At 40.7% G+C, this 21,258-nt stretch overlaps 1 protein-coding gene across 1 annotated transcript in view; it reads right to left on the minus strand.

Moving 5' to 3' along the window:
• The window catches only part of Ttc30 (tetratricopeptide repeat domain 30), a 424,420-nt gene that overhangs the window by 219,792 nt on the left and 183,370 nt on the right, over window positions 1-21,258 (minus strand). The window contains exon 6 of the mRNA XM_071666254.1: window positions 12,447-12,582. Within this exon, the coding sequence (XP_071522355.1) occupies window positions 12,447-12,582 (136 nt within the window). The remainder of the gene's footprint in view (window positions 1-12,446; window positions 12,583-21,258) is intronic.

Below are 21,258 nucleotides of genomic sequence, written 5' to 3' on the forward strand. Positions count from 1 at the left end.
CTTCCATTGTTCTCACCTTTTTCCATTCTGTACTCAGTCTCTCCTGGTACTTCCTCACACAAGTCTCCTTCCCAAGCTCACTTACTCTCACCACCCTCTTCACCCCAACATTCACTCTTCTTTTCTGAAAACCCATACAAATCTTCACCTTAGCCTCCAAAAGATAATGATCAGACATCCCTCCAGTTGCACCTCTCAGCACATTAACATCCAAAAGTCTCTCTTTCACGCGCCTGTCAATTAACACGTAATCCAATAACGCTCTCTGGCCATCTCTCCTACTTACATAAGTATACTTATGTATATCTCGCTTTTTAAACCAGGTATTCCCAATCATCAGTCCTTTTTCAGCACATAAATCTACAAGCTCTTCACCATTTCCATTTACAACACTGAACACCCCATGTATACCAATTATTCCCTCAACTGCCACATTACTCACCTTTGCATTCAAATCACCCATCACTATAACCCGGTCTCGTGCATCAAAACCACTAACACACTCATTCAGCTGCTCCCAAAACACTTGCCTCTCATGATCTTTCTTCTCATGCCCAGGTGCATATGCACCAATAATCACCCATCTCTCTCCATCAACTTTCAGTTTTACCCATATTAATCGAGAATTTACTTTCTTACATTCTATCACATACTCCCACAACTCCTGTTTCAGGAGTACTGCTACTCCTTCCCTTGCTCTTGTCCTCTCACTAACCCCTGACTTTACTCCCAAGACATTCCCAAACCACTCTTCCCCTTTACCCTTGAGCTTCGTTTCACTCAGAGCCAAAACATCCAGGTTCCTTTCCTCAAACATACTACCTATCTCTCCTTTTTTCACATCTTGGTTACATCCACACACATTTAGGCACCCCAATCTGAGCCTTCGAGGAGGATGAGCACTCCCCGCGTGACTCCTTCTTTTCTAAATAGCCGTACTTAAGAATGAAAACCTATGTTATCAACACGAAAACATGTAGCATTTTTTGAAAGTTGTTCTTGAATATATGACAGTAAATTTTTGAAATGACAAATATGACACCAGTAGTATTACAAAAACAAGAACCTTCTTTATTTTTTTATTTTTTTTTTTGCTTTGTCGCTGTCTCCCACATTTGCGAGGTAGCGCAAGGAAACAGACGAAAGAAATGGCCCAACCCACCCCCATACACATGTATATACATACGTCCACACACGCAAATATACATACTTACACAGCTTTCCGTGGTTTACCCCAGACACTTCACATGCCCTGATTCAATCCACTGACAGCACATCAACCCCAGTATACCACATCGATCCAATTCACTCTATTCCTTGCCCTCCTTTCACCCTCCTGCATGTTCAGGCCCCGATCACACAAAATCTTTTTCACTCCATCTTTCCACCTCCAATTTGGTCTCCCACTTCTCCTCATTCCCTCCACCTCCGACACATATATCCTCTTGGTCAATCTTTCCTCACTCATTCTCTCCATGTGCCCAAACCATTTCAAAACACCCTCTTCTGCTCTCTGAACCATGCTCTTTTTATTTCCACACATCTCTCTTACCCTTACGTTACTTACTCGATCAAACCACCTCACACCACACATTGTCCTCAAACATCTCATTTCCAGCACATCCATCCTCCTGCGCACAACTCTATCCATGGCCCACGCCTCGCAACCATACAACATTGTTGGAACCACTATTCCTTCAAACATGCCCATTTTTGCTTTCCGAGATAATGTTCTCGACTTCCACACATTCTTCAAGGCTCCCAGGATTTTCGCCCCCTCCCCCACCCTATGATCCACTTCCGCTTCCATGGTTCCATCCGCTGCCAGATCCACTCCCAGATATCTAAAACACTTTACTTCCTCCAGTTTTTCTCCATTCAAACTTACATCCCAATTGACTTGACCCTCAACCCTACTGTACCTAATTACCTTGCTCTTATTCACATTTACTCTTAAATTTCTTCTTTCACACACTTTACCAAACCTTCTATATATACATATGAATTACAAGATTTCCTTACAAGCCTGTACAGTAGACATGCAAATATTGATGAAAAATCACATTTTCCATACAAATTCTATTTGCATCATCTGAATTTTCCTCTTTTCACTCATGATGTAGGCTAACTGAAAATGAAGGAAAAAAAAGAAGATATTAACCAAGACACATTCAAAAGGATTCACACAGCCATTTTATGAAAAGGGCAAAAATCTAACCAACCTAACCCAACTTAACCAATTTAGGGTATTTCAAGTTCAAATTGGGAAAAAAAGTTTTGAAAATTTTGGAAAATTGGAAATTTAGTTGTTTGGAAGTTGATGTGTTTTTCATTATAAAATGGATTTTTTTTTCTCTCAAAAACACTGTTTCCATCCACTCACTTTAAATGATCACACTTGACATGATGAATTTTTTTTGTTTCAGATCACAGCTTCTAACTTGGATTTTTAATGGCAAATTGAAAAAATGACACATTAGTTACTGGGAATGGGGCTATATCAATTTCTGAGAGTACCCTTAGTAATATATCCTTGTCTAGCTATCATGATTTTTGATACTGAACTGCCAAAATGGCTATGTACAGCTGCCTCCACTTTCAACTGGGACAGACATTGTTTTCAATCCTCTTCCTCTGTGAGGTGTGAACCCAGGGAACTTGCTGCTTCAAAGCTTTCATTAGTGACCTGGGGTTGCCGAGTGGGAGCGTGAGAGGGTGACAAAGTAATAAGGTAAGGAGGGAGGGGCAGAGACAGGTGAAATATGAGTATGCTGATAACTGAAACTGACATACAATATTTTATCAAGCAAACATAGAAATAAGTAAGACCATACAAACATGCTGAGAGTGATGTTAATCGCAAATTAGGAAGTTTATTGCCGCTTGTGCTAGAGGTCTTAATCACTTGACTATAATGCAACCCCCTTTATTCATAAGCACTCAGGAAATCACACACTCACTCCATTTCCTTCATCACATCTACAAAAACAAATGTCACCAACTCGTGGGTGACCTCTACAACGTTTGGGTTTGTCATAAGGGATAGTTCTTACGACCTATGTAGTAAGTAAATGACGCACTTGAATAGCTACCAAATCATTTCATTCAAAATATAATTACCCAGGGAGAAGTCAGAAAGTTTTTAGTATAACGGACTATAATGAAAAAGGTATATCATTTTACAAGCACATCAACTGTTCCGTGTAATGTTTCGCAGTTTACAGCCTACAACAGAAGTACAGCATTTGCTATAAGGTAGCAGTGTGTATAGCGATATGTTTTGATCTTAAGGGAAGGGGTGGTGTCAGCACTACAGTATTTTTTTCTATTATCATACTTTGTCGCTGTCTCCTGCGTTAGCGAGGTAGCGCAAGGAAACGAATGAAAGAATGGTCCAACCCACTCACATACACATGTATATACATACACATCCACACACAGCACATATACATACCTATACGTTGCAACGTATACACATATATACACACACAGACATATACATATATATACACATGTACATAATTCATACTGTCTGCCCTTATTCATTCCTGTCGCACTACAGTATTTTTTTTTATCATCATACTTTGTCGCTGTCTCCCGCGTTAGTGAGGTAGCGCAAGGAAACAGACGAAAGAATGGGCCAACCCACCCACATACACATGTATATACATACACATCCACACACAGCACATATACATACCTATAAATCGCAACATATACATATATATACACACACGGACATATACATATATACACATGTACATAATTCATACTGTCTGCCCTTATTCATTCAAGTCGCCACCCCACCACACATGAAATGACAACCCCCTCCACCCGCATGTGCATGAGGTAGCTCTAGGAAAAGACAACAAAGGCCTCATTCGTTCACACTCAGTCTCTAGCTGTCATGTATAATGCACCGAAACCCCCGCTCCCGTCCCCTTCAGTCGCCTTCTACGACACATGAGGAATGCATGGGAAGTATTCTTTCTCCCCTATCCCCAGGGATAGGTTGTGCTAGAGGTCTTAATTACTTGACTATAATGCAACCCCATTTATTCATAAGCACACAGGCAATCACACACTCACTCCATTTCCTTCACTCCATTTACAAAAACAAATGGCACCAACTCGTGGGTGACCTCTACAACGTTTGGGTTTGTCATAAGGGATAGTTCTTACGACCTATGTAGTAAGTAAATGAAGCACTTGAATAGCTACTGAATCATTTCATTCTAAATATAATTACCCAGGGGGAAGTCAGAAAGTTTTTAGTATAATGGACTATAATGAAAAAGGTATATCATTTTACAAGAACATCAACTGTTCCATGTAATGTTTCTCAGTTTACAGCCTACAACAGAAGTATGGAGTTTGCTATAAGGTAGCAGTGTGCATAGCGATATGTTTTGATCTTAAGGGAAGGGGTCGTGTCAGCACTACAGTAGTACGTAATATTTATCACGGGAGTGTACTCACTATATTGTGGTGGTGGTTTGGTGTGGATAAAGTAATAATACGTTATTACATTTTGCCTAATGTTTCATGTAGAAATATAACCTGTGGTACTTGTTAGCTTTTGTCAACATGCACAGCATGAAAAGGTTTGCTGCTGCAAGTTAGAAAATGTGATCTATACAAGTTCATCTGGTAATTTTAATGATATGCAGGATTTAATAAGACACTATAAATCAATATTGCATAAAGCAAATCTAATAAACTGGTAAAATGGGAATGATTAGCAGAATGTTGGCAGGCCAGATAATGGACACTGTCATTTTCCTTTTATTCATATGGCTAGCAGGTTTAGTATGATGGCAGTGGGTATCTTCAGTAAGTTATTTCAAAGCTCAGCTCCAAGAACAAGTGATACCAAAACCTGCCAATGAGGTCCACCACCACACAAAACTCCCTCTCCAATTAGTCTCACCCACTTTGTGTGACCAGCACCAGCCCCAAGACCTAACCTTCATCTACACACTAAGTCAGTACTCTGACAGGTGACACTTGGGTATGTAAAAGGCAACAGCCCTTTTCTATTACCTTAAACCAGCATTCATTAGCAATAATATGGGAAGAATGGGTTCAAAAATGCAAATTTTTCCTGGATGGAATAGATTTAAGCATCAATAAATCTGATATGAAAGAGGAGAAAAATGTGACTGCAGCAAATCTCTCATCCACTGAAACACAGGTAGTTAAGGGACATTGCACCTCAAAAGGTGATAAATCCACACCTAGAAATGTGCTGCAGATTCTAAATGAACGTTTCAATTGTATGAGATCAAAAGTATTTATATGGTACAGATTCTGTTGTTTAGATGTAGTGAGAGTAAAAGAAGGGAGCTTGTGGAGAGGTTTAAAAGTTAGAGTTTGAATGCATGAGGGACTGGGGAAACCCATACCCTTTTTTCAATGATTTCCTCTCCTTCACAAATAATCCAGTGCACTCATATGGTGATGACTTAATATTGCATTCATCCACACCCTTTGATTCTGCTCCTTCTTCTCTCACTCAATCTGCATCTCATCTTGACACAGCTTCCTCAATAAAATCAGATTTGGACAGTTTATCTCAGTGGGGCAGACAAAATCTTACGTTTAATGCCTCATAGAGCCAATTTCTACCAATCTCTCGATTGAAAACTTCTTACAACTCTCGTCTTTCCTTTGAAGGTTTGACAATTCTACCTCTTGATTCAATAACCCCACATTACAGGAATAACTAAGTCTGCCTGTAAGAAACTGAGTGGGTCCTGTTTAGATGTCGAAACTTCTCTTCTGAACAGTTGCTCCATTTACACAAGGGACTGATTTGTCCTTGTACGGAGCACTGCTCTCACATATGGGGTGGTGTAGCTCTATATGCATACTTGACAGTGTCAAAAGTGATCCGACTTATAAAGTGTCCCAGGCTAACTTCCAAACTTGACCCTCTTGCCCTATGCTGCAATGTTGGTTCACTTTCCCTCTTCTATAGGTATTACTTAAGTTTTTGCTCCTGAGAGCTGACTGCATGTGTGCCACAACCACTGACTAGACCATGCAATACTCGGCAAGCTGCTGCGTCACATGATTATTGTGTGGCCATCGGCAACTCGAGGGAGGGCGGTTTTGATACCTACATCTCTCCCTACCCGTTGAAGCTTTGGAACTCTATTTCTCATGTTTTTCTCATTAACTATGGCCTGGCATATTTCAAAAGATAGGTCTTTCACTTCCTCAAAAGTCTTGTCTTTTCTTTTTCCGTTTCATAATTCTGTCTGTATTTCAATAAAGGTCCAGCCTTGATGTGGACTTTTATCCATAACTGGAGTCTTCAACATCAAAAAAAAAGTTATGGAAGGAAGTGTAGTATGAACAGGAATGAGTGAAAAGTATCAGGGAAGAGGGTTAGAAGGAGCATGGATGGAATGTATCAAGAATAGTGTGAGTGAAAGGAAATACTGGGATTGTGAACTATGTATGGGTATGTGTATATGTCCCTGTGAATATGAGGTAAGGATGAAATGATGCTTTTCTGGGGAAATTTGAATTACTGTATAAATGGTGTTGAGAATGAGAGAAACGTGGTCGTTTTGGGAAATATGAATGTGAAAGTGGGATGAGGTGAAATTGGTGACATAGTTGGTAAGTGGGGAGTGCCTAGAATATATGAGAATGGAAGTTATCTTGTGGATATTTGTGCTGAAAGTTTTACTCTTGCAAACTCATTTTTTTCAGCACAAGATCAGAAGATATACATGGATGAGAAAAAGATGGGAAAAGAGCAAAAGGCTTTGACTATGTGGCAGTGGATGACAGATTGAGAAAGGCCATGTGATATGCTAGAGTTGTGAGAGGATTCTTTAGAGACTTTGACCATTCTGTGGTTCTTGTGGGGATGAGGATCAAGGAGAAGTGGTGGTATGGCGTAAGGAAGAATGAAGAGGTAAAAGTGTTGGTGAGAAGATGAATCTGAAAAAATACAGGAAGGAGTATGAAAGGAAGGTAACTGAAAGCTTAGATGGAAGTATAGTGAATGTTGGGTTGCAGTCATGTTTGAATAAGGTATCTAAAATGTTTAGAGAAATACTATTAAAGGTTGTAGAATAAGTAGTTGGATACAAGGCTGTGAAATATAGAAATAAAAAGGGCTATACATTCTCTTCCACAGGGGAGTTGCTCTATCAAAAAGAGAAAGTGAAATGAAGATGGAAAAAGTATTCTGAAGAACTGATGAATGTGGGCGAAGGGGAGGCAGAAGTTGTTACATTCATGGGTATGGAGGATGGAAGGAAGAAGATACAAGTGCAATGACTTACAGCAAAAATGGAGGTAAGAAGGGCAATAATAAGGCTGAAGGTGGGATAGGCACCTGGAGTGGATGGGATTATGGCTAAAATGCTGAAGTATGGAGGGGAAAGTGTGCTCGAATGGATGCATCTGATATGAAATGTAGCATGGAAACAGAAGGTTGCACCTGAGAATTAGGTGAAAGATATTATTGTTCCTTTCTTCAAATGAAATGGTGCTAAGGATGTTTTTTTTTTCTTTTTTTTTACGCTGTCTCCCGCGTTTGCGAGGTAGCGCAAGGAAACAGACGAAACAAATGGCCCAACCCACCCCCATACACAATGTATACACACACACGTCCACACACGCAAATATACATACCTATAAATCTCAATGTACACATATATATACATACACAGACACATACATATATACCCATGCACACAATTCACACTGTCTGCCCCCATTCACTCCCATCGCCACCTCGCCACACATGGAATACCTTCCCCCTCCCCCCTCATGTGTGTGAGGTATCACTAGGAAAAGACAACAAAGGCCCCATTCGTTCACACTCAGTGTCTAGCTGCCACGCAATAATGCCCGAAACCACAGCTCCCTTTCCACATCCAGGCCCCACACAACTTTCCATGGTTTACCCCAGACGCTTCACATGCCCTGATTCAATCCACTGACAGCAGGTCAACCCCGGTATACCACATCGATCCAATTCACTCTATTCCTTGCCCTCCTTCCACCCTCCTGCATGTTCAGGCCCCGATCACACAAAATCTTTTTCACTCCATCTTTCCACCTCCAATTTGGTCTCCCACTTCTCCTCGTTCCCTCCACCTCCGACACATATATCCTCTTGGTCAATCTTTCCTCACTCATTCTCTCCATGTGCCCAAACCATTTCAAAACACCCTCTTCTGCTCTCTCAACCACGCTCTTTTTATTTCCACACATCTCTCTTACCCTTACATTACTTACTCGATCAAACCACCTCACACCACACATTGTCCTCAAACATCTCATTTCCAGCACATCCACCCTCCTGCGCACAACTCTATCCATAGCCCACGCATCGCAACCATACAACATTGTTGGACCCACTATTCCTTCAAACATACCCATTTTTGCTTTCCGAGATAATGTTCTCGACTTCCACACATTCTTCAAGGCTCCCAGGATTTTCGCCCCCTCCCCCACCCTATGATTCACTTCCACTTCCATGGTTCCATCCGCTGCCAGATCCACTCCCAGATATCAAAAACACTTTACTTCCTCCAGTTTTTCTCCATTCAAACTTACCTCCCAATTGACTTGACCCTCAACCCTACTGTACCTAATAACCTTGCTCTTATTCACATTTACTCTTAACTTTCTTCTTTCACACACTTTACCAAACTCAGTCACCAGCTTCTGCAGTTTCTCACATGAATCAGCCACCAGCGCTGTATCATCAGCGAACAACAACTGACTCACTTCCCAAGCTCTCTCATCCCCAACAGACTTCATACTTGCCCCTCTTTCCAAAACTCTTGCATTCACCTCCCTAACAACCCCATCCATAAACAAATTAAACAACCATGGAGACATCACACACCCCTGCCGCAAACCTACATTCACTGAGAACCAATCACTTTCCTCTCTTCCTACACGTACACATGCCTTACATCCTCGATAAAAACTTTTCACTGCTTGTAACAACTTGCCTCCCACACCATATGTGACAATTATAAGGGAATAAGGATGTATGTAGCAATTATAAGGGAATAAGTCTTTTAAGTATACCAGTAAAAGTGTATGCAAGAATGTTGATTGATAGAGTGATGGAAGTGACTGAATGCAGAATAAGTGAAGAGCAAGGGGGTTTTAGGAAAGGTTGGGGATGTTTGGATCAAATTTTTGTTGTAAAAGTGACAGAGGAAAAGTATCTAGTGAAAGATAAGAAGTTGTATGCAACTTTTATGGATCAGGAGAAAGCATATGACAGAATCGAGTGGAATGCTTTATGGGATGTGTAAAGGGTGTATGGTGTAGGGGGACAACTGTTGGATGATGTGAAAGCCTTCTATAAAGAAGCAAATGCATATGTAAGAGTGGATGGAGAGTTGAGTGAAAGTTTTGGAATATATACTGGTTTGAGGCAGGGATGTGTGGTGCTTGGATGATTTTTGCAGGGAAGTAGTATACATGACTGGGAGATGTACAAAAGAAAGCATGCAAGAGGTGAAAAAGAGGGCAAATGAGAGTTGGGGTGAGAGAGTATCATTAAATTTTAGGGAGAATAAAAAGATGTTTTGGAAGGAGGTAAATAAAGTGTGTAAGACAAGAGAACAAATGGGAACATTGGTGAAGGGGGCAAATGGGGAGGTAATAACATGTAGTGATGAAGATGAAGTGAGAAGGAGATGGAATGAATATTTTGAAGGTTTGTTGAATGTGTTTGATGACAGAGTGGCAGATACAGGGTGTTTTGGTTGGGGTGGTGTGCAAAGTGAGAGGGGTCAGTAAACAAAGAAGAGGTAGTGAAAATATGGCAAAAATAAAAGCTGGCAAGGTAGAGGGTTTGGATGGTATTGCAGTGGAAATTATTAAAAAAAGGGGGTGACTGTGTTATTGATTGGTTGGTAAAGATATTCAATGTATGTATGGATCATGGTGAGGTGCCTGAGGATTGGCAGAATGTATGCATAATGCCATTGTACAAAGGCTAAGGAGATAAAGGTGAGTGTTCAAATTACAGAAGCATATGCTTGTTGAGTATTCCTGGGAAATTATATAGGAGGGTACTGATTGAGAGGGTAAAGTCATGTGCAGAGCATCAGATTGGGGAAGAGGAGTGTGGTTTCAGAATTGGTGGAGGATGTGTAGATCAGGTGTTTGCTTTGAAGAATGTATGTGAAAAATACTTAGAAAAACAGATGCATTTGTACATAGCATTTATGGATCTGAAGAAGGCAAATGACAAGGTGAATAGAGATGCTTTGTGGAAGGTTTTAAGAGTATATGGTGTTGGAGGTAAGTTGCTAGAAGCAGTGAAAAGTTTTTACCAAGGATGTAAGGGAGGTTAGGGAGGTGAATGCAAGAGTTTTGGAGAGAGGGGCAAGTATGCAGTCTGTTGTGGATGAGAGGGCTTGGGATGAAAGGGTTTGGGAAGTGAGCCAGTTGTTGTTCGATGATGAAACAGCGCTATTGGCTGATTCGGGTGAGAAACTGCAAAAGTTTGTAACAGAGTTTGGTAAAGTGTGTGAAAGGAGAAAGCTGAGAGTAAATGTGATTAAGAGCAAGGTTATTAGGTTCAATAGGGTTGAGGGACAAGTCAATTAGGAGGTAAGTTTGAAAGGAGAAAAACTGGAGCAAGTGAATCATTTTAGATATCTGGGAGTGGACTTAGCAGAAGATGGAACCATGGAAGTGGAAGTGAGTCATAGGATGGGGGCGTGGGCGAAGGTTATGGGAGTGCTGAAGAATGTGTGGAATGTGAGAATGTTATCTCAGAGAGCAAAAATGGGTGTTTGAAGGAATAGTGGTTCCAATAATACTTTATGGTTGCGAGGCTTGGGATATAGATAGGGTTGTGTGAAGGAGGGTGGATGTGTTGGAAATGAAATGCTTGAGGACTCTATGTGGTGTGAGATGGCTTCATTGTGTAAGTAATGAAAGGGTAAGAGAGATGTGTTGTAATAAAAAGAGTGGTTGAGAGAGCAGAAGAGGGTGTATTGAAATGGTTTGGTCACATGAAGGGAATGAGCAAGGACAGATTGACAAAGAGGATATATGTGTCAGAGGTGGAGGGAATGAGGAGAAGTGGAAGACCAAATTGGAGGTGGAAGGATGGAGTGAAAAAGAGTTTGAGCAATTGGGGCCTAAACATACAGGAGGGTGAAATGCGTGCAAGGAATAGAGCGAACTGGAATGATGTGGAATACCGGGGTGGGCGTGCTGTCAATGGATTTAACCAGGGTATGTGAAGCATATGAGGTAAACCATGGAAAGTTTTGTGGGGCCTGGATGTGGAAAGGGAGCTGTGGTTTCAGTGCATTACACATGACAGGTAGAGAGTGAGTGTGAACGAATGTGGCCTTTGTTGTCTTTTCCTAGTGCTATCTTGTGCATGCGTGGTGGGCCTGATGCTGTTCTTCATGTGTGGCTGGGTGGCGACAGGAATGGATGAACGCAGCAAGTGTGAATGTGTACATGTGTATATATGTATATGTCTGTGTATGTATATATGTATATGTCGAAATGCACAGGTATGTATATGTGTATGTGTGGGCGTTTATGCATATACATGTGTATTTTGGTGGGTAGGGCCATTCTTCCGTCTGTTTCCTTGTGCTACCTTATGCTAACATGGGAGACAGTGACTAAGTATAATAAATAATATAAATGTATATGGAGGTAGTGATAAGAGAGATGGAAGTGAAATGAATGAAAAGGGGGTTGTAGAGATTGAGTGTGGTGGTAAGATATAATGGATGGTGGAAAGCGTCTTTGCTGATGATTCTGTGTTGTGTCTGCTGAGAGTGAAGAGGAGTTGCAGAAGGCTGTAAGTGTGTTTTGTGATGTGTGTAAGTAAAGGTGGTTGAAGGCAAATGCAAGTAAAAGTAAAGTAAAGTAAAGTGGGGGAGGGGGTTTTCATATCATGTGTGGCGGGGTGGCGACAGGAATAATGTACATGTTTATATATGTATACGTTGAGATGTATAGGTATGTATATGTGCGTGTGTGGACGTGTATGTATATACATGTGTATGTGGGTGGGTTGGGCCATTCTTTCGTCTGTTTCCTTGTGCCACCTCACTAATGCGGGAGACAGCGACAAATTATAATAAATAAATAAATAATGATGTATATATCATATGTATCAAGCTCTAATGATTAAACTGAAGTTGTACTTCTCAAGTGACATGCCTGCAACCCTCAGTCCAGCAACCCATGCATTCCCACAGAGACTCATGACTCAACTCCCTGTGGTGTGATTTGAGCTAATGTAAGCTTCCTGAATATCAATATTTTGGTTGACTGTATGTCTATCATTTTTGATACAGCAATGGTTAATGGTCAATGGTTATCAAAATTCAGGTTCACCAAATCCTGGACAGTCAACAGGCTGAAGTGATTATACAACACATACAAAACTCAGTAAATACAACCTTCCTCACCAATGTGCTTAAGAGCAGGAGCATACTGTTTCAGGCGATAGTAACAGAGTGCAATGTTGTAAGACAGATGTGGTTGATAACCAGCCACTTGCAAGGCATTGCTGAACTTCTGACATGCCTCCTCATAGCGTCCTTCCTGCATGTTAAGTATAAGATATCAAAATACATTCATGAAAAATATATTCATGAAAAAGAAAAGTGGATGCATGCAAATTTACCTGTAAGTTGTTTATGAATAAACAAATAGAGGCTTTAAAGTATGCTGGAAAATCATATGAGCGTGATTAAGTGAGAAGCCACATACCCAATTAGGCATCAGTTAAGCTTACCCAAGTGACTCCTCCCTGAAAGATATTTCTCCTTCTCTTTACAAAATAGGAAATTATTCAAATTTTCAGCTAAATTTATACAAGACTTTGCATACTCACTTCCTAGCCCCCTTCACCACTGCATTCTGATATATAATTTCTGCTCCCACTGTGTTAGTTTTGATCATTGCCTCTACAAGGCTTTGCAGACTCACCTCCTAACCCCCTGCACCACTACATTCAGATACTTAATTTCTGCTCCCATTGTTACTTTTGGTCTACTGCCTTTCAAGTATGCTGATTTCAACTCTTAATATACATTTACTGCCTTCCCTACAACACACAATGGATACATATTCTCTTATTCTTTCTGTTCACCTAGCCGATGATTATATATTTCCTTTGTGTGTTGGCTGTACTGCCTTAATCAGAAATTGCCTGCCTTTTGCAGGTGAAAGACGTGGGATAACTGGAGTTGAGGTGGTTACAGCCTATTTCCTTTCAATTCTCTTTGTCATTTCTATATTAACTCATTTTCTTATCTATTTATTGATCATATTTTTTGTTTCTTTTTGCTTTGTCGCTGTCTCCTGCGTTTGCGAGGTAGCACAAGGAAACAGACGAAAGAAATGGCCCAACCCACCCCCATACGCATGTATATACATACGTCCACACACGCAAATATACATACCTACACAGCTTTCCATAGTTTACCCCAGACGCTTCACATGCCCTGATTCAATCCACTGACAGCACGTCAACCCCGGTATACCACATCGATCCAATTCACTCTATTCCTTGCCCTCCTTTCACCCTCCTGCATGTTCAGGCCCCGATCACACAAAATCTTTTTCACTTCATCTTTCCACCTCCAATTTGGTCTCCCACTTCTCCTCATTCCCTCCACCTCTGACACATATATCCTCTTGGTCAATCTTTCCTCACTCATTCTCTCCATGTGCCCAAACCATTTCAAAACACCCTCTTCTGCTCTCTGAACCACGCTCTTTTTATTTCCACACATCTCTCTTACCCTTACGTTACTTACTCGATCAAACCACCTCACACCACACATTGTCCTCAAACATCTCATTTCCAGCACATCCATCCTCCAGCGCACAACTCTATCCATAGCCCACGCCTCGCAACCATACAACATTGTTGGAACCACTATTCCTTCAAACATACCCATTTTTGCTTTCCGATATAATGTTCTCGACTTCCACACATTCTTCAAGGCTCCCAGGATTTTCGCCTCCTCCCCCACCCTATGATCCACTTCCGCTTCCATGGTTCCATCCGCTGCCAAGTCCACTCCCAGATATCTAAAACACTTTACTTCCTCCAGTTTTTCTCCATTCAAACTTACCTCCCAATTGACTTGACCCTCAACCCTACTGTACCTAATAACCTTGCTCTTATTCACATTTACTCTTAACCTTCTTCTTTCACACACTTTACCAAACTCCAGCTCCTGCAGTTTCTCACATGAATCAGCCACCAGCGCTGTATCATCAGCGAACAACAACTGACTCACTTCCCAAGCTCTCTCATCCCCAACAGACTTCATACTTGCCCCTCTTTCCAAAACTCTTGCATTCACCTTCCTAACAACCCCATCCATAAACAAATTAAACAACCATGGAGACATCACACACCCCTGCCGCAAACCTACATTCACTGAGAACCAATCACTTTCCTCTCTTCCTACACGTACACATGCCTTACATCCTTGATAAAAACTTTTCACTGCTTCTAACAACTTGCCTCCCACACCATATATTCTTAATACCTTCCACAGAGCATCTCTATCAACTCTATCATATGCCTTCTCCAGATCCATAAATGCTACATACAAATCCATTTGCTTTTCTAAGTATTTCTCACATACATTCTTCAAAGCAAAAACCTGATCCACACATCCTCTACCACTTCTGAAACCACACTGCTCTTCCCCAATCTGATGCTCTGTACATGCCTTCACCCTCTCAATCAATACCCTCCCATATAATTTACCAGGAATACTCAACAAACTTATACCTCTGAAATTTGAGCACTCACTCTTATCCCCTTTGCCTTTGTACAATGGCACTATGCACGCATTCCGCCAATCCTCAGGCACCTCACCATGAGTCATACATACATTAAATAACCTTACCAACCAGTCAATAATACAGTCACCCCCTTTTTTAATAAATTCCACTGCAATACCATCCAAACCTGCTGCCTTGCCGGCTTTCATCTTCCGCAAAGCTTTTACTACCTCTTCTCTGTTTACCAAATCATTTTCCCTAACCCTCTCACTTTGCACACCACCTCGACCAAAACACCCTATATCTGCCACTCTATCATCAAACACATTCAACAAACCTTCAAAATACTCACTCCATCTCTTTCTCACATCACCACTACTTGTTATCACCTCCCCATTTGCGCCCTTCCCTGAAGTTCCCATTTGCTCCCTTGTCTTACACACTTTATTTACCTCCTTCCAGAACATCTTTTTATTTTCCCTAAAATTTAATGATACTCTCTCACCCCAACTCTCATTTGCCCTCTTTTTCACCTCTTGCACCTTTCTCTTTATTTTTTATTATACATGATCGCTGTTTCTTGCATCAGAGAGGTGGCACCAGGAAACAGATGAAGAACGACCCATCCACTAATATACACAGATATATACATAAACGCCTATCCTCGTACATATACATACATATCAACATATAAATACATACACATACACAGATATATTCATATAAACACATGTACATATTCACACTTGCCAGAAAAAGACAAAAAAGGCCACATCCATTCACACTCAGTCTCCAGCTGTCATGTGTAATGCACCAAAACCACAACTCCCTATCCACATCCAGGCCCCACAGACCTTTCCATGGTTTACCCCAGATGTTTCACAAGCCCTGGTTCAGTCCTTAGCTAGCATGTCGACCCTGGTATAGTTCCAGTTCATTTTATTCCTTGCACGCCTCTCACCCTCCTGTATGTTCAGGCCCTGATCACTCAAAATCTTTTTCACTCCATCCTTCCACCTTCAATTTGGTCTCCCACTTCTTCTTCCCTCCACTGCGACACATATACCCTCTTTGTCAATCTTTCCTCACTCATTCTCTCCATGTGACCAAACCATTTCAATATGCCCTCTTCTCCTATCTCAACCACACTCTTTTTATTACCAAACATCTCTTACCCTTTCATTACTTGATCAAACCACCTCACACCACACATTGTCCTCAAACATCTCATTTCCAACACATCCACTTTCTATTTATAGCCCATGCCTCGCAGCCTTATAATATTGTCGGAACTACAATACTATTTATTGATTTATATAATCATACTTTTCACAGTTGTCAGACATTTCCCATATTAGTGAGGGAGCATCAGGAGCAAAAACAGAAGATTCTCGCATCCCACTCCAATAACTCTTAGTTGCCTTTTATGATAAATGTGAAGTACTGAGGTAGTATTATTTCTTCCCTCTCCCCTGGAATAATCACATGAATCCATATAAAAGATGATGCAGCACTCTTCCTGCCAGAGGTTACATCATGATTAAGAAGCTACCTTTGGCAAGGCTGTATCATCATCAATGGACAAAAAGGAATAATCTTGTTGAGGATTTTTTTGTCACAGCTCCTGCAGTAAGTGAAGTCTTGAAGCTTGGATGAATAATAATAATAATACTAATTTTTTTTTTTTTGCTTTGTCACTGTCTCCCGCATTTGCGAGGTAGCGCAAGGAAACAGACGAAAGAAATGGCCCAACCCACCCCCATACACATGTATACACATACACGTCCACACACGCAAATATACATACCTACACAGCATTCCATGGTTTACCCCAGACGCTTCACATGCCCTGATTCAATCCACTGACAGCACGTCAACCCCGGTATACCACATCGATCCAATTCACTCTATTCCTTGCCCTCCTTCCACCCTCCTGCATGTTCAGGCCCCGATCACACAAAATCTTTTTCACTCCATCTTTCCACCTCCAATTTGGTCTCCCACTTCTCCTCGTTCCCTCCACCTCCGACACATATATCCTCTTGGTCAATCTTTCCTCACTCATTCTCTTCATGTGCCCAAACCATTTTGAAACACCCTCTTCTGCTCTCTTAACCACGCTCTTTTTATTTCCACACATCTCTCTTACCCTTACGTTACTTACTCGATCAAACCATCTCACACCACACATTGTCCTCAAACATCTCATTTCCAGCACATCCATCCTCCTGCGCACAACTCTATCCATAGCCCACGCCTCGCAACCATACAACATTGTTGGAACCACTATTCCTTCAAACATACCCATTTTTGCTTTCCGAGATAATGTTCTCGACTTCCACACATTCTTCAAGGCTCCCAGGATTTTCGCCCCCTCCCCCACCCTATGATTCACTTCCGCTTCCATGGTTCCATCCGCTGCCAGATCCACTCCCAGATATCTAAAACACTTTACTTCCTCTAGTTTTTCTCCATTCAAACTTACCTCCCAATTGACTTGACCCTCAACCCTACTGTACCTAATAACCTTGCTCTTATTCACATTTACTCTTAACTTTCTTCTTTCACACACTTTACCAAACTCAGTCACCAGCTTCTGCAGTTTCTTACATGAATCAGCCACCAGCGCTGTATCATCAGCGAACAAATAATACTAATACTACTACTACTAATAATAATATGGATGTTACCAAACTCCATTTGCTTGAGGTAACAACTGACATGAGATTCTGGCATACTCTCACCCCGCAAGCCAAGATCCTCAACTTAGGGGATTTCAATGTTCATAATAAAAAGTAGTTGAATTCTTCCCATACAAATGGTGGGGAACTGAAGCCCCCACGTTCTCCATTCTCAATGATCTAGAGCAGTGGTTCTTAGACTTTTTGGCCCTGCGCCCCCTCTCAGCATAGTACTAGATACCGCGTCCCCCTCTACTCTTTCAAGTTTCTTAAAAAATAATCAATCATTATTATACCAGCATACAGTACTTAATTGCTTAAGCAGAATTACTGCAGAGAATATTTAAACTAATAAACTTATTGCTTCTATATTTTAGTTTTACTTAATTTTCTATATACACGTAGTTTAAATGAAACATATAAGGAAATAGTAACTACAATAAGATAAAAAAATTACTCTTTATTTTCATAGTAGTAATCAATAATCAGAAATTATTCATTAAACTGAAACCAAAAAAAATTCTTACTTTTAAGATAGTTACTGGGTTTATTAGTACATGAGAAATGATTTTTACACATACTCTGCTTATATATTCTATAATCCTAATGCAATTGAATGAAAAATCATTGAAAAACAGAACATATGTACAACATAACCAAATTTTCACATACTTTAGCCACTGGTACTGCTTAAATCAGCATGTCACAAACAAGACAGTAAAATACATGTTAACTTTGGTGGCTAGGTTGTAATCATCAATGAGATGGGTATAGCTGACTCTTCTGACTGACTAGTCTAGTAATATTTGGTGTTGTTTGGTTGCTAAGGTCACATTGTAGATCACCCTCCACATCTAGCTTGTTTCTTTGTTTTTATATCAACCAACACTGAAAAACCTACTTCACGTGGGTAAGTAGACGAAAATGGGACAATAACTTTTAGGACTGACAGGCTTATTTTCAGGTAAACTGAAAGATACTTAACTAAAAACTTCTCTAGATCAAGTAAAATCATCCTTTGCTAAAGAATTAAATTTCTGTTTAAGACATCATTATTACACAGCCAAAGGAACTTCCTCAATTTCCACGGAAAAGGGGTTCCTGGCAAGGTTAAAATCTAAACTGCTGTCGCTAATGCTGGGAAAATAGTGATGAAATTCGTTATCCTGACCGAATTTTTCTCTGACTGCCCATGCCCCCTTTGAATTTTCTGGAGACCCCTTTGGGGACATGCCTCCCACTTTAAAAGCCACTGATCTAAAGCAAATCACCTCCCACCCCACACATATTCCTGACTGTTGTGATCACTCTCCTGATGTTCTGGATTTATTTTTCATCTCCAATACTTTGTTCTGTAACTACATAATCTCACCTCCGATTGGTTCATCTAACCACACTCATAAAAGTAACTATTTTAATCGCACCCCCTCCAGCAGCCCCTTCTAAACATAAATACAGTAAATCCTTGATTTAACAGACCAGATTTAACTCTCATTTGCCCTCTTTTTCAACACGTGTCACTTTCTCTTATACATCTCCCTATCATTTGAACTCCTTCCTTGTAAGTACTGCCTAAACGCCTCTCTTTTCTCTTTCACAAAAATATTTCTTCTTCAACTACACTTCAACTAGATTACATTTCCTTTAATGGACTTTTGGCATTAACGGACATCCCTTCCCCCACTATTAGTCCATTAAATTGAGGATTTACTGAAGTGGCACCTCAACAAAGTTGACTTGAATAACTTATGAACATTCTTTTCTGACTTTCCTTGGGTAAATTATTGTTATCATTGTTGCAGGAATGGAAGCATTCATCACCTCTTCCTTCAAGACAACTTCTTCCAATCCAGGGTTCAACCATTCCTGTTCTGAGGCCATTCAGGAAAGGGATCAGGCATACTTGGTCTGAAAAACTTTTCTTCCTTTGACTCCCATTCAGCATTTATCATTGCTGGTAATCATAGCAAGTACGTTATCTGCGAGGCACAGCAATCCTCTGTTCAAAGGACATACAATAACTTCTCCTCATCATCCACTGATTGGTTTTTCAGGTCTTTAGCCAAGGGCATTGTAAGCTTCTGTTGCTCTACCTTTCCTTCACTTTTCTGTTCTGATGGTACTATAGATATCTCTCTTGAGACAAAACAACTCTCTTTGGTTCCCATTTCTCCTCTAACTTTACCTTAGATGCCTCTAAAATTAATTCATCCCCTGATGCTCCAATTACTAATCCCATGTCCCTTCCCCTAATTCCTTTTTGAACTGTCTGAAAAATGCTTCCCTCTCTGGACACAAGCAAGGCTTATGCTCCTGATGGTGTCCTTCCCCTGAAAGACCATGCCTCTGAACTTGCACCTGTGCTTGCTCATCTGTTCTGAGTTCAAAAACCAGAACTTTTCCTTCTTCATGGAAGCATGTGTTGGTACATTCCATCCCTAACAAGGGTGACAGTTCTAATCCCCCTAACTATTGTCCCATTGCTTTGACATCTATCATTTCCAAAGTCTGACTCCCTTCTCAACTTCCATATCCTCAGGCATCTTGAATCAAATCACCAGTATGGCTTGCATAAGGTGAGATCCACTGGTGATATTCTCTCCTATCTTACTACTAATGTCTGGTCATCATCCCTTGAAAATTTTGGAAAATCTTATGTAGTTGCCCTTGATATATCCAAAGCTTTTGACAAGGTGTGGCATTGGGGTCTCATCTCTAAGCTCCCCCTCCCTTTTCTTTTTTTGCTTCCCTCCATCACTTTACACCCTCATATCCAGCTTCCTCTCTGATCAATCTATCTCCATGGTTCTTCATGGATCAGCCTCCCTTTCTCCATCAAAAGCAGTGTCCCTCTAGGTTCTGTCCTGTCTCTTACATTTTTTTTCCTTTTCATTGACGATTTCTCTGCTTACTCAAACACCTACATGCACTCATATGGTGACAACTCAACACTGCATTCCTACACATCCTTCAATTCTGCTCCTTTTCTCACTCAATCTGCATCTTGTCTTGACACAAACTTAGACTTGGATAGGATATCTCAGTGGGGTAGGCAAAATCTGGTTAAGTTTAATGCCTCCAAAACCCAGTTTCTACCTATCTCTTTATTGGATATTTCTCACAACTTTCCTTCATCCTTTGACGGTTCTGCGATTCCACCTTTTGCCTCAATAAACATACTTGATATTACTCTAAAATCCACTCTGTCTTGGAAACCATACTTTACAGAAATAGCTAAGTCTGCCTCTATGAAACTGGGTGTCAGGTTTGATTGTCAAATTTCTTTTCTGCCAAAGAGTTGCTCCATTTATAAAAAAGATTGATCTGCCCTTGTATGGAATACTGTTCTCACATCTGGGAATGCTCTAGCTCTGCATCCTTACCTGACAGGGTTGAGTTGAAAGTGGTCTGACTTTTAAACACTCCTAGGCAAATTTCAGAACATAACCTGCTTGCCTTATGCTGCAATGTTGGTTTACTTTTCCTCTTCTATAGGTATTACTTTGGTTTTTGTCACAAGAGCTGACTGCTTGTGTGTCCTCACCACTTGCTAGCCAACTACTGAGTACTCAGCAAGCTGTTGCATCACATGATTACTGTGTTGCTTTTGGCAACTCCAGGGTAGGCCATTTTGATAACTGTTTCCTCCCCTACATCTCAAAGCTTTGGAACTTTCATGTCTTTCTCAATAACTATGACCTAGCACAGTCTAAAAGGCAGGTTTTTCACTTCTTCCAAAATTTGTAAATAGTTTCCCTTGACTTTTCCTTTACTACCAACCTCTCTGCAT

Source organism: Panulirus ornatus, chromosome 11, assembly GCF_036320965.1.
Source record: "Panulirus ornatus isolate Po-2019 chromosome 11, ASM3632096v1, whole genome shotgun sequence".
NCBI classification, from domain to species: domain Eukaryota; kingdom Metazoa; phylum Arthropoda; class Malacostraca; order Decapoda; family Palinuridae; genus Panulirus; species Panulirus ornatus.